Source organism: Sinohyriopsis cumingii, chromosome 14 (assembly GCF_028554795.1).
Source record: "Sinohyriopsis cumingii isolate HCF-2022 chromosome 14, ASM2855479v2, whole genome shotgun sequence".
In the NCBI taxonomy this organism is placed as follows: domain Eukaryota; kingdom Metazoa; phylum Mollusca; class Bivalvia; order Unionida; family Unionidae; genus Sinohyriopsis; species Sinohyriopsis cumingii.
In genome coordinates, this window is record NC_142974.1 from 125,042,184 (window position 1) to 125,056,165 (window position 13,982).

The following is a 13,982-nucleotide window of genomic DNA, read 5'->3' on the forward strand; positions in this document are numbered from 1 at the left end:
AGTACGTTTACTGCATTATACTATTACTCATTATGGGGAATTGAATAGTAATATTGCAGTCGATATGATCACCGGCATTAACGTCATCACCACCATTATCACCGCCACTATTATCACCTTAAGTACGGTATAAGACGCCATCGCTGTTATGACACTTTAACAAATACACTAATAACATCAGTTATGATGGCAGTACTGTTTGATGATATGCTGAGAGGTGGTTTGATTTAGGTGTAGCAACAGGGCCAGTATTTGTATTGGTAGGTGTAGTTGTTATTGTTGTAGTTGTTGTTCTGGTTATGCAAGTACGATGAGGAAGAGAATGTAGATGAAAGGTGAAATGGATGATTTCAAGTCAAATGCATGGATCGATACAAGTACTCGGGTTACTAAAAGCAAATAAAGAAGCAGAAAGGCTCGTATGCAAACATTGGAGTTCTACTGTGATAATTAGATACAAATTCATTCTTCCCTGTTATTGTGTTTTCTCTACGTTTGACTGCCTGCATTGAGCTTGCACAATCCACGTGAACGAAGTAGGCATATAGTTAAACAGTGATCTGATCCTCGAGACGTCCTTGAGGTAGTAGTTTGTAACAACATAATTCACCCATGTAAGGTAATACTTTATTACCCAGCTAGCGGGTCATCCAGGTAAGGTGACCCATTTATAACCTAGCTAGCTGGCTGGTATAGGCGTCGGAAATTGTGGCAGTGTTTGTTTTAATTTGTTTATAGCAACACGATTTAGTACATGGAAAGAAGAATCATACCTTGTGTATATTCAGGAAGCTAAGATTTTAAGGAATTTATATAAAATCTGTAATTATCTTTCTTTTTCATATGATTATAAAACTACAAATACATATTCATATTTCATGTGGTCACAACGGGTGACAACTACTCAATCGATGTATTTTGCGCGTATCAGTCTGACTACATACTTATTCTTTCATATCACCCGTGTTCTTCTGTAGTCAGTGTATGGAGTATATGATAGCCAATTGCGGACAACATATTTACCATTCAAAGAAACTGAACTGTGTACATATGAACATTTTTCTAAACGCTGTTCGTTGCCGTCTACAACTACGAAGTAACCCAAATGTGTGCATGTACAGAAATTTGTGTCATCTGAGAAAAATACGTACAAGTAAAATTTAATTTTCTTTGAAATATAAATAATTTGGCTGCTCTCGGCCATCGCAGAAACATTACCGGAATTACATTAGTTTTGAATGTGTTTATTATCACGTATTGACACAAATATATAGAATGGATGAATTCAGACTTGATACACAGATGCATATAATCTTTGAGGTCAGACTTGATACAGACACATATCATAGTTGAGGTCAGAATTGATACGGAACTATAAACTACCATTAGTTTTGGTAACAACTTAAGTGTATGACGATAGTCACTATCACCACCATTATCATCATCACCACCATTAGTATCATCATCACCATTATCGTCATTACCATCATTATCATCATCATCATCATCACCATTAGTATCATCATCGCCACCATTATCATCATCGTCACCATTAGTATCATCATCACCACTAATTATCATCACCACTACTATCACCATTAGTAAAGGTGAAAATTGCCAACACTGTTATGTCTCTTTAACAAAGGCACTATTAACATCAATTGTTGTGATAGTATTTTGATGATATGCTGAGATGTGGTTTGATTTTATTTGTGGCAACACCGCCAGTAGGGGTTAAAGTTGGTTTAGTTGTTGTTTTTCTGGTGATGCAAGTACGATGAAGAGAATGTAGATGAAAAGTAAAATGGACGATATAAAGTAAAGAAAAACGTTGTATTTATTTGACTGCCAAATGGATAGATGCAAGTACTCGGGTTACTAAAAGCAAATAAATAAACCGAAAGACGTGTATGCAAACATAGGATTTTTACTGTGATAATTGGAGGCTTATTCATTCTTCCCTTTTATTGTGGTTTATCTATGTTGACTGCCTGTATTTGATTGAATAACAATATGAACGAGGTATGCATATAATTCTTAATGAGAGCCGACCCTCAAGTACTAGTTTGCAATAACATAAATCACCCGGCTGTGATAACCTTTCATAACCTACCTGGCATGTCTTCCAGGTAAGGTGACATGTATATAACCTAGTTGGCTGGTATACGCATGGGATATTCTCGAAGTGTTTGGTTTGGTTGTTGATAGAAACAGGGTTTAGTACAGGGAAAGTAGAAGAATACTTGGTGTAAATTCAGAAAGCAAACATTTTGAGGGATTTATAGAAATTTTGTAAGTACCTTTCGTATGATTATAAAACTGTATAAATACATATTTACATTATAAGTGTTCACAGTGTGTGGCAAATACCAAGCCGATGTATGATTTAATTTGATAGTAATTTTCATAAAAGATGTACATGACCTTTTGTTCTGTCCAAGTTCGTTTATAAATGGTTATCTCAAAAGAATGCAAGACGTATTTACAGCCTGAAATGGTTAATAAAGATGAAGATCAACAGACCTCGAATGGCCAGGTGGTCTAAGGGGTCGTCCATTAATTATGTCAACAAAATGGGGGGGAGGGGGTTTCAAGAAGTTTGACAATTGTTGACATGGGGAGGGGGAGTTCAGGATAAATTGACGTCAACAATGTTATTTTTTACAATAAATTTAATAAATCAAAAAATAGGAAATTAATGAATCAGCCACTATGCCCATTATAACAATTGAGGAACATTTGGCTTCCCCATGGGAAGATGATAGAAGCTAGAATATAAACTCTCGATTTTTTCATGAATTCAAAGTGTTATAGTCAATTTGAAATCTGTTAAACAAGTAAAAAAAATGTATTAAAATTTATTTGTAGTCCTTTTAATTTCCATAATTCTATTTTTAGCATAAAAGCCAGCTGTATAAAATATTGTTAGTTTGTGGGGGGGTGATGGTAAAATTTTATTAGGGGGGTCACTGAAAGTTTGACAGTTGTTGACAAGGGGGGAGGGGGGGTAAAAAATTGCCTAAAAGTTGTTGACATAATTAATGGACGTCCCCTAAGGCGCTAGCCAGTTTGATTTAAATCATATTTCCGTTGTCCTAGGTGACGATCTCCCAACTACCATACCTACGAACCTAGCAAGATTCATGCATACAGCGCAGAATTATAGACAGCATCCACTGCGTTATTGTTTCGCATGGATAATCAGAAAGTATAGCAGTACATGCATGTATATTCAGGAAGGATTTACGGATAGGTTATTAAAGTCTATACCTATTTTCACGAGAATGTTAAGGTAATAGATCTATGCTTTATTGTAGAGATGAACTTTCCTACAAGTTACAAGTGGATCCTAGATGGGGGTTTTATATATGTATAAAGAATAGAAAAAGCACAAGTAACAGCCGTATTAGTATCACGTTAATTATCATCATCATCATCGCGTACCCCACCGGCATTAATATATGTATGGATCAATATCGCTGTTATTAGGCGTTTAATTTGCCTTACCCAACGTATTTAGCATACAAACTATTACGTAATAGATATGCTTATTATTGTTTATTATAATTTCTTTTTCGGTCTTACACAGTAAGCTGACCTGGAATCGTTTGCTTCGTGTGGACCTGGCAACACTAAAAAAAAATGTACAAAAATAGCCATGTCTGCTTATATCAATTATGTTGCTGGAGGTATGAGAGAGAGAGAGAGAGAGAGAGTAATGGAAATAAATGGGAGTAGGAGTGGGGATATTCTAGGCAGAATAGTGGAAAGAAATGGGAGTTATTAGTGGTGGTATGAGAGAGAGAGAGAGAGAGAGAGAGAGAGAGAGAGAGAGAGAGAGAGAAATGTGGGAAAAAAGTGGGTGTAATAGCTCTTGAAATATGCCTAAGAAAATGCTTGGGTATCATCATAGAACCCTCCACAGATAACGACGCATGTCTCTTGTATGCTTATTCAATGATGACATGGTGGCATTGTGGAAGGCGGTACTTTAATATAGAACATGTCATGTAACGAACGCTGTCATTCGTCACATGATCTTGTTTGCTACGTAGCAGCTATCCATCTACAAGCTGGCATGTGATCATAGCACGTGATTGAAGCACAGTTTAGGCCAGCAGATGCCTTGGGGCGATGTAGAACAGATTAAGATCAAAGACGTTTTAGAAGAGTCGTCGATATGAGAGGTTGTATATCAATAACACTCACTTAATTTAGTTTATCAGCTGCAGAGGTAACAATAGCGGTCTTGGTGATCACAGTTCAGTACGCGATACGGAGGGTGATATATTTTAAAGAGGTAGCAGAAACGGAAGTAGTGAGATTGGGTCGATACTGGACCAGAACTATCTTTCAAACGTTATTTACCGGGTACTTATTGGTTTATTTTGCGTCGTAACAAAGATTTTAAACCAAATAAAAAGTCCTAGACCAGTCAGACTTGTGTGTGGGTATGTGTAATTTGGATTTTTAACGTAGCTTCAGCAATTTTTCAGTCATATCGCTATGATATATGGTGGCAGCTTAAAGTGATGTCTAGCAATGGGGCATCATGCCGCAGACATGTTGCACCATATCCTACCCAGTCACATTATCCTGACACCAGTCCGACCAGTCCTAACACTATCCTCTTAATGCTGAGCACATAGCTAGGTAGCTGTCAGTAACATTTTTATAGTCTTTGGTATGACTCGGCTGGGGTTCGAACCCGCGACATCCCGCATCCGTGGCGGACGCTTTAACCACTAGGCCACCAGAGCGGTAAAGTCAGACATGGAGACTTATGACTGAAATTGTATATTTAAAAATGATACACATAATCATGGTTTTTTTATTAAACCGAAACCTTTGTTTTATTTTATATTTTGCACTTATTAAAACATTAAACACATGGCTTAAAAGGTGACTAAGAAGTAATAAAAGATAGTATTTCAAATTAAAATTGTTATGCCACTTTAAAAAGAGATTTTTAAAAAACAAAAAATATCAGATGAATGAATTAATAAAGCAATGGAATACCTAAGAAATAAAAACAGCTTCAAAGGTCTCTTACTTAAATAAATTATCCGGAAAAATATAAATTCAAGAATTTAAATATATTACTAGGATAATCATCTGTTTTGAATACAGCATGTGCACGAAATGATTAATACAGACCGTATGAGGCAGATACACGAGGAACAAAGCCTACGTTTAATTAGGTAAACCCATCATACATTGGAATGAGCGATGTTTACCTGTGAATGATGTATTAACTGAAAAATATTGATAGTCGTGGTACACTTGTCATCTTGTTATCAAAATATTGGTGTAGAGTAGATTGTGTGCTCCATGCATAGAAAGAGGTAGAAATATTGGACTAGTACTGCCTGTGTAACGGATAGGAATACATGTGTCAGCTCTGATAACTCAAATGGTAGAACGTCCGTCATGAGTTAGGGATATCCTGGTTTTCATACCCGGCAAGGCCGTGCGTCCTCCCTGTTGCTCCGGTATTATTGTATTCGTTGTCGTGGATGTCACCATGATTATCATAACACTTGCCAACCACCTTCAGTAACTGTACAGGTCAAAAACACTGATGGCAGTCTAAGACACGGTGAAGGTTGTTTGAATTTATGGTGGTTACTTTTGCGTATATGTGTGTGTGTGTGTGTGTGTGTGTGTGAGAGAGAGAGAGAGAGAGAGAGAGAGAGAGAGAATATGTTACAAAATGCAAATAGAATGCACTGCGCACGAATTGAGTTTTATAATGAGGTCAATTTTAGATAATGCGTGTTTCTATCCCAAAAGTTCTTCGTCTGTACAAAATTATTACAATAAGGTGTGAGGCCACGAATGGCTGAGTGGTCTAAAGCGCTCACCGTTACGGATTACTGCCATCTCACCTCTGTCTGCGTGGGTTCGAGTCTCGGATTCGGCCAGTGTGGGTATGCGGGAAGATTTGCCAGTAGCTTTTCGTGGGACACTGTTTCTTTCGGTGTTTTCCTGGATTCTTCCTCCATTATTTATACTGGCCGCCATTTATAGCCTATATTGTACTGAAAAATGGCGATAAACCCTACAACAATAACAACAATAAGTTGTCGAATACAAATCTAAAAAATAGAGCCTCTAGAGTTACCACATGCAAGAAAGTCCCAATAATGTGTACAATGGCTATTTATAATCCAACATGCGAGAAAGCCCTAATAATGTGTACAATGGCTATTCATAATGCAACATGCAAGAAAGGCCCAATAATGTGTGCAATGGCTATTGATTATCCAACATGCAAGAAAGCCCCAATAATGTGTACAATGGATATTCATAATCCAACATGCGAGAAAGCCCCAATAATGTGTGCAATTGATATTCATAATCCAACATGCGAGAAAGCCCCAATAATGTGTACAATGGCTATTGATAATCCAACATGCGAGAAAGCCTCAATAATGTGTACGATGGCTATTCATAATCCAACATGCAAGAAAGCCCCAGTAATGTGTCCAATGGCTATTATAATCCAACATGCGAGAAAGTCTCAATAATGTGTACAATGGCTATTTATAATCCAACATGCAAGACAGTCCCAATAATGTGTACAATGGCTATTTATAATCCAACATGCGAGAAAGCCCCAATAATGTGTACAATGGATATTCATAATCCAACATGCAAGAAAGGCCCAATAATGTGTGCAATGGCTATTGATTATCCAACACGCGAGAAAGCCCAATAATGTGTGCAATGGCTATTGACAATGCAACATGCAAGAAAGCCCCAATAATGTGTACAATGGATATTCATAATCCAACACGCGAGAAAGCCCCAATAATGTGTGCAATTGATAATCATAATCCAACATGCGAGAAAGCCCCAATAATGTGTACAATGGCTATTGATAATCCAACATGAGAGAAAGCCCCAATAATGTGTACAATGGATATTCATAATCCAACATGCGAGAAAGCCCCAATAATGTGTACAATGGATATTCATAATCCAACATGCAAGGATTCCACAGTAACAGTTGTTTAGAATCTAGCACATCATCTCATCCAATCTCTCACAGATATAAGAAAGATTACACCCTACTCATAACTGACTCCTCTAGACTGATTGTCAAACAGTACCAAGGGCAACGGACCAGCTCATCCAATTTCTCACAGATGTAAGAAAGATCACACCCAACTCATAATTGACTCCTCTAGACTGATTGTCAAACAGTACCAAGGACAACGGACGACGGACACAGCAAACATTTTCTTTACATTAGATGATACTGAACTTAGTCGATTATATATGATGTTGTCGATATGATTACATTAATACTATTAGGTGAATACACTTTGCCAGTTTGATAAAGCAATAATCCACGACATTTTTATTTGCACATGGCACAGTCAAGACATAGTGTTGTAGTGCTAAATAGTCAGTATTTACATGATGCCTTTAAGCACACAGTCAAAACCTTTTTTTGTTGTTGTTTCTAACAGTATATAGTTTTGCACACAAACTGATATCTACGTTAATTTCTGAATTAAATGGTAGTCATGTGTATGGATTTTGGCCGGGAGTTTGTTCTTTGTTCTGTTCTACTCAGTACTAACACATACAATATGTTAGGTTGGCGACTCATTTCACCTAAAATCGATACGTTTTTATTTACAGTCCATTTAGACGATACGATGGCCACATCAACATCACGGAAAACTATTTGCAATCTGGTCTATTCTGGGGCTCTGGAACTAAAAGTAGAAGGTATGTGATATACATATAACAACCTTGTTGCTATTTTTTTTTACTAACACATCAATACGTATACATAGTGTTCCAGAGCGTGCTAAACGTGTTAGGCGGAAGTTATACACCATCGTCAACATTTTTATCAGTCGGAATCTTGATGACATAGTTCTCTTTTATTTATCATTTCAGGTCTAATATACTTCATCAGATTATTCAATAAATTGATACGTAATGCAATTTTAAACAGTAAACGTATTGAGTATTGTTTTAGCTACCTAATATTAAAAGGTGTCCCATATATAGTAATGAAATGTGTTAAAAAGGAACATTTAAAAATAAACACTCTACTTTATCTGACGCCGACGGCGTATATGGCCTCTTATAAGTTGGATTTTCATGGTAGGATTTTTGTTATTTTTTCTTACTACTGACAATAATGTTTCGATGTTCGTATACCTCTTTAATATTTTGCAGTATCTATGAAAAATAAAATAAATTTTCAGTGTGGATATTTTTGAGAAGGTTAAAAGTATGACAGTTTGTAAATTGTCTATGAAGCCAAATGTATAGTTCCTTTCGTAAGAATATATTTTTTCAGGAACACACAAATAACATGTATCGGTATTACGCTTTTCAATAGTTGAACATCAATATAAATACAAAGTGAAAACCCTAAAAGTAAGATCTTTATTTCAGCTCTCAAAAACCGCGAAGGTTATTTGTTATTATTTAGTGTTTCGACCAAAAACAGTAGCGAGGTTCATCCCCTCCATTCCCATATTCAAGTAATTCATGCAACACGTCAATATGATTTGATGGCTTTATGTCATATTCCACGGGTTTATTGGATGCCATAAATATGTTTTCGTGGGCAACATGTGTACTACTGCATAAGTTTGGATTCTTTGAGATAACACGATCCACCCTAATGATTAGACATATATAACATAATCAACCCTAATAGACACATATAACACCATCCCCCTAAATGACTATTCACAGATAACATGATCCACCCTAATGGTTAGTCACATATATCTTGATCCACCCTAATGGTTAGTCACAGATAACATGATCCACCCTAATTACTAAACACAGATAACATGATCCACCATAATGGATATACACAGAGAACATGATCTATCCTATCGGTTAGACACACATATAGAATGATCCACCCTAATGGTTAGTCACATATAACATGAGCCACTCTAATGGTTAGACACGGATTGCATGATCCACCCTAATGGTGAGTCACAGACAGAACGATCCACCTGATGGTTGGACAAATATAGTATGATAAACCCCAATTGCTTGACACGGATAGCATTATCCACCCTAATGGTTGGACACAAATAACATGGTCCACCCTAATGGTCAGTAACATAGAATATGATCCACCCGAATGACTAGACACAGATGGCATGATCCACTCTAGTGAAACAGCACAGTAAACATCATCAACACATATAACATGATTCATTATTATTATTATTATTATTATGAAGTATAAACAAATATTTAAAATTCAACGTAACTTAAGAAATTGATGTATTGATATTGTTATAAAGTTTTAAGTTGATACTATCACAATGTTTGACACACACACACACACATACACACACACACACACACACACACACACACACACTGGTGTACTATACATAGTTAAACACTTCGATGGCCCAAGTGGTTAGAGCGTCCGCCTTGGATGCGGGAGGTCGCGGGTTCGAACCCCGGCCGAGTCATACCTATGACTTATACAAATGGTACTCGCTTGACGCTCAGAATTAAGAGGTTAGGACTGTTCGGCCTGGTGTCAGGATAATGTGACCAGGTGGAACATGATGCTACATGTCCGTGGCATGATGCGCCCGTGCTAGACAACACTATAAACTGCCACATTGCAGACATCGTAGCGATATAACTGACAAATTGTTAAAAGTACATTTTAAACCCAAATCACACACACACACACACACACACACACTACAGAATTACGATATCAGTATTACACCGACGATCAAAATACTGCGTAAATATCATTATTATGTCTAAATTCAATTTCATGATACCATAAATTGTGTTGAATTTATTACATTATACATTACATTTTTTTTCAAATTCTGAATTTAAACTTTTTATCAACAAGTGTTGCAAGGGGGAGGGATGGGGTAGTAGGTTACATTTAAAAAATCAGTCCAAAGTTTTTGGGCATAGGCGAAGTTATAAAATATGTAAAACTTCAACTACAATTTGATTTAGAACTTTTCTGCTATCCACTACATGTATAATATTCCGTACCTATACACTACACGTATAATATCCCGTACCTATACACTACATGTATAATATCCCGTACTTATGCACTACACGTATAATATCCCGTACCTATACACTACATGTATAATATCCCGTACCTATGCACTACACGTGTAATATCCCATGCCTATACACTACACGTATAATATCCCGTACCTATACACTACACGTATAATATCTCGTGCCTATACACTACATGTATAATATCCCGTACCTATACACTACACGTATAATATCCCCTACCTATACACTCTACACGTATAATATCCCGTGCCTATACACTACACGTATAATATCCCGTACCTATACACTACACGTATAATATCCCGTGTCTATTCACTATACGTATAATATCCCGTACCTATACACTACACGTATAATATCCCGTGCCTATACACTACACGTATAATATCCCGTGCCCATACACTACACGTATAATATCCCGTACCTATACGCTACATACATAATATCCCGTGCCTATACACTATACGTATAATATCCCGTACCTATACGCTACACGTATAATATCCCATACCTATACACTACATGCATAATATCCCATGCCTATACACTACACGCATAATATCCCGCACCTATACACTACATGCATAATATCCCATACCTATACACTACATGTATAATATCCCGTACCTATACACTGCATGTATAATATCCCGTACCTATACACTACATGTATAATATCCCGTGAAACTCTGAATCAGAGCAAATAGCTTTAAGAAATATACTAGGTTTCCTTAGTTTTCGAGATCGTTTTATTATTTGTGTATTATTTGCCATTTCCAAGACAACGAGATGTACATGCATCATGTGAGGAGAACCACAACATATTTTCAGGTGGGTTTTTAAAGTGTTTTCAAGAGCCTAGTTTCATTCAAGAAACAAGACAATACATTCATCGGTATTCATGTCATTTATCTACACTTTCAGAAAATATTGTTGAAATTAAAAGTGAATTTGTTGACAAATCGCTATTTTCAGTCAAGCTGACTTCCGTGTTTTCAAAATTTTAACTCAGTTTTAAATCTCGCAGTACCCATCTGTAACCCTAAACGTATGCCAAATTGTTAAATTTTCGTCACGTATCTCAGTCCATATAAGGTACTTCTGTATTCAGTTGTTTACATGGACCTATTTTCGAGATCATGCTTTGTAATATGCAATATGTGAGAGTACGATGCCAGTAGTTAAATTTAAAATAGTTATATCTCTTCAACGTGAACCCACACACACACACAAACTTAAATACAAGCGCCATTAAATAATTCATATGCCAGGTCCCTGTTGCATTACCAAACAATCATCTCATATATATTGCCAACTTGATCGGACACTTTAAAATAATATATTCTTTGCTGTTCTCATTATTTTATTTTCATTTCTTTGGTGGAGGAGGGGTAACTAAAGTGTGGCGTGTGGTAAATATTTTCCTGTTTAGCTCTAATTATTACAGACAACGATAAATTAAAGGCTAGTCTGTTGCACGTCATCTCCCTGCCAGCCGTTCTTTATTACTAGTTAGTTAGCGCCGGTATAACCCCACAGTGGTCATCTGTAAAAAAAAAAAAAAAAAAAAAAGTCTTAGCGACAAGCTACTACTTCTAAATGGATGACATACGAGTAACGAGTTTTCACCTGAAAACATTATGGTGTCTCTTTGGTCCCATATGAAAATAATGGCGATTTGATGTCCAATGTGGACACCCAATTAGTTGTTTAAACATACTCCTCCTAAATAGATGGTCATATAAACAGAGGTTTCATCTGATGTCTAGTATGATAGTTTTTGAAACTGGTGCCCATGTAATGTTCGATATGGCTGTCAAAGTGGTCATCTTGAAAGTCTTGTTATTGCTGCTCCTGATGAATTAGAAGAAATGTTCCCATAAGGTTTCACCAAATGATTTCTTGTTGTGCCGTGTTGGTCCTAAATCAAAATGGTTCCGCTTGCACGTACAGAATGGCAACCTTTGTAGCCATGTTGAAAATATTTGATCGCTACTAGTCCTAATGCAGACCAAGCTGTCTAAGATCTTGCCTTTACAGGTCCGTCTTTCTTCCGGGGGTCTTCTCTGACTCTTCCTCTATCACATATTCTGGACTCCATGTACAGCCAATGATGTTATGAAGAAAACTGTTAAACCCATAAAGTTCTCATTAACTGATAGTCGATCTAGTAGCCAAATTATGTGATTTTGGTGTGTACCAGTTTTCTGTTCAACTGAGATAATGGGGGGGGGGGGGTTTGCTTCTTTCTTTTTTTCTGTCTAGCCTTGAGATCAATACAAATTTGCCTGTTGTGCATGTTGTGACTTCAATTTGTATTTACATCTGTTACATTTTAGAAAAGCATTATTTTGAAAAAGATTTCTAATTGTTACCTATATATTTTGCTTCCGCAATTCACTTTAACGGAAAATGTTTTCTTTGGTAGATGAGTCGTTTCTAATTTTACATTATAGAGTTTATGAGAATTTGATATCATACTGTACATTTTGATAAATGAAAATTTATCTGCATCAGAAACGTAATTTATTCATTTTCATACCGTATAATGCTAATGATTTTGCTCTCAGGGTTGACGCTGCTTATTTCAAGGTTAACAATCTTTCTATCAGGGTTGACGCTGTTTATTTGATGGTTAACAATCTTACTATCAGGATTGACGCTGTTTATTTCAATGTTAACAGTCTTTCTATCAGGATTGACGCTACTTATGTCAAGGTTAACAGTCTTTCTATCACGGTTGACGCTGCTTGTATCAATGTTATAATCACTAAGTGTAATATATAAATCTTCATCTTTTCTAAAACATTACATGATATATTTTTAGTTTAAAATTGACAAATAAATATTTGTATTCTCCTGAATGTTATAACGTAACAGATCTATGCCCACACCCTTTTCCCATCAACACTTACAAACACACATTATCACTTAATACAAAGATTGTTGTTTTCATATTAAACTCGTACAATATTTACATCAACTCTCCAAAAAATATCTGAATTGATCATATATAGTTGTAAGTTACTATCATAATGTGCATGATTTTTCACATTAATTTTCGCGCTACTAAATGCAAAATGAAGGTTATTATTTGTGTCTAGGAAATAAAGTGCATCTTTTGAAAACAGTGCGATCCATATCTAAAATACCGCTAAGGTTAAGGACTATTGAAAAAAGAGCGATCCATACCTAGAATACCGCTGATGTTAAGGACATAATACTGATTTTTTAAAAAAAATAAAAAAATGAATATATGAGTGATTCGGAAATGCTCTGAAAGGAAGGAAGTGGTTCTACATTTGTTTTAAACATATTAAGACAAGGGCTCGAGTCGTTTCTTTTAAAAATGAGTGGTTCAGGATTCAAGTGTACTTTGAGTAGAGAATTTCTACACATTTCTCGATGCATTTTAAATTTTCCTATGGCTTAAAAGTCCCATCTAATAATACGTATTATTTCAAAATCTTAAACGATCACGGACAGGCATTTTCATATATATTCATTCCCACTCCATGCTTAATATACTGTGGGGTGCTGGGTGAGGACAAGGAGTTGGATGAATATATTTTGGGAACTGCAATCTCTACAGAGTATAAAGGTTCCATACATTGAATATCAGAATGCAAATGAGGTCTCTCGCCATCTTTAATGTGATTGGTGTCCTCTATATATAACATATCTATAGTTACATACTTTAAAGATTAAATATGCGTACCTATTATTTCCCAGTTAGGTGTAGTTATCAACATTAAATACAATAGTTGATAGAAAATAATGCTGATGAATTTATAATACAGTATTTACAAAATAAGATATTATATATACAAATGTTGATATCATTAAATTATTTACAAAAGATATCTATTCAAATTTGTGGTATTATAAATGTTTTTAATTTGTGATAT

At 35.9% G+C, this 13,982-nt stretch overlaps 1 protein-coding gene across 1 annotated transcript in view; it reads left to right on the plus strand.

The window, feature by feature from the left end:
• Window positions 1-775: 775 nt before the first annotated feature.
• Window positions 776-13,982, plus strand: part of LOC149784777 (uncharacterized) — a 59,504-nt gene continuing 46,297 nt past the window's right edge. Inside the window, exons 1-2 of the mRNA XM_089933051.1 lie at window positions 776-822; window positions 7,654-7,743. Coding sequence (XP_089789177.1) covers window positions 7,671-7,743 — 73 coding nt within the window. The 5' untranslated portion in view covers window positions 776-822; window positions 7,654-7,670. The remainder of the gene's footprint in view (window positions 823-7,653; window positions 7,744-13,982) is intronic.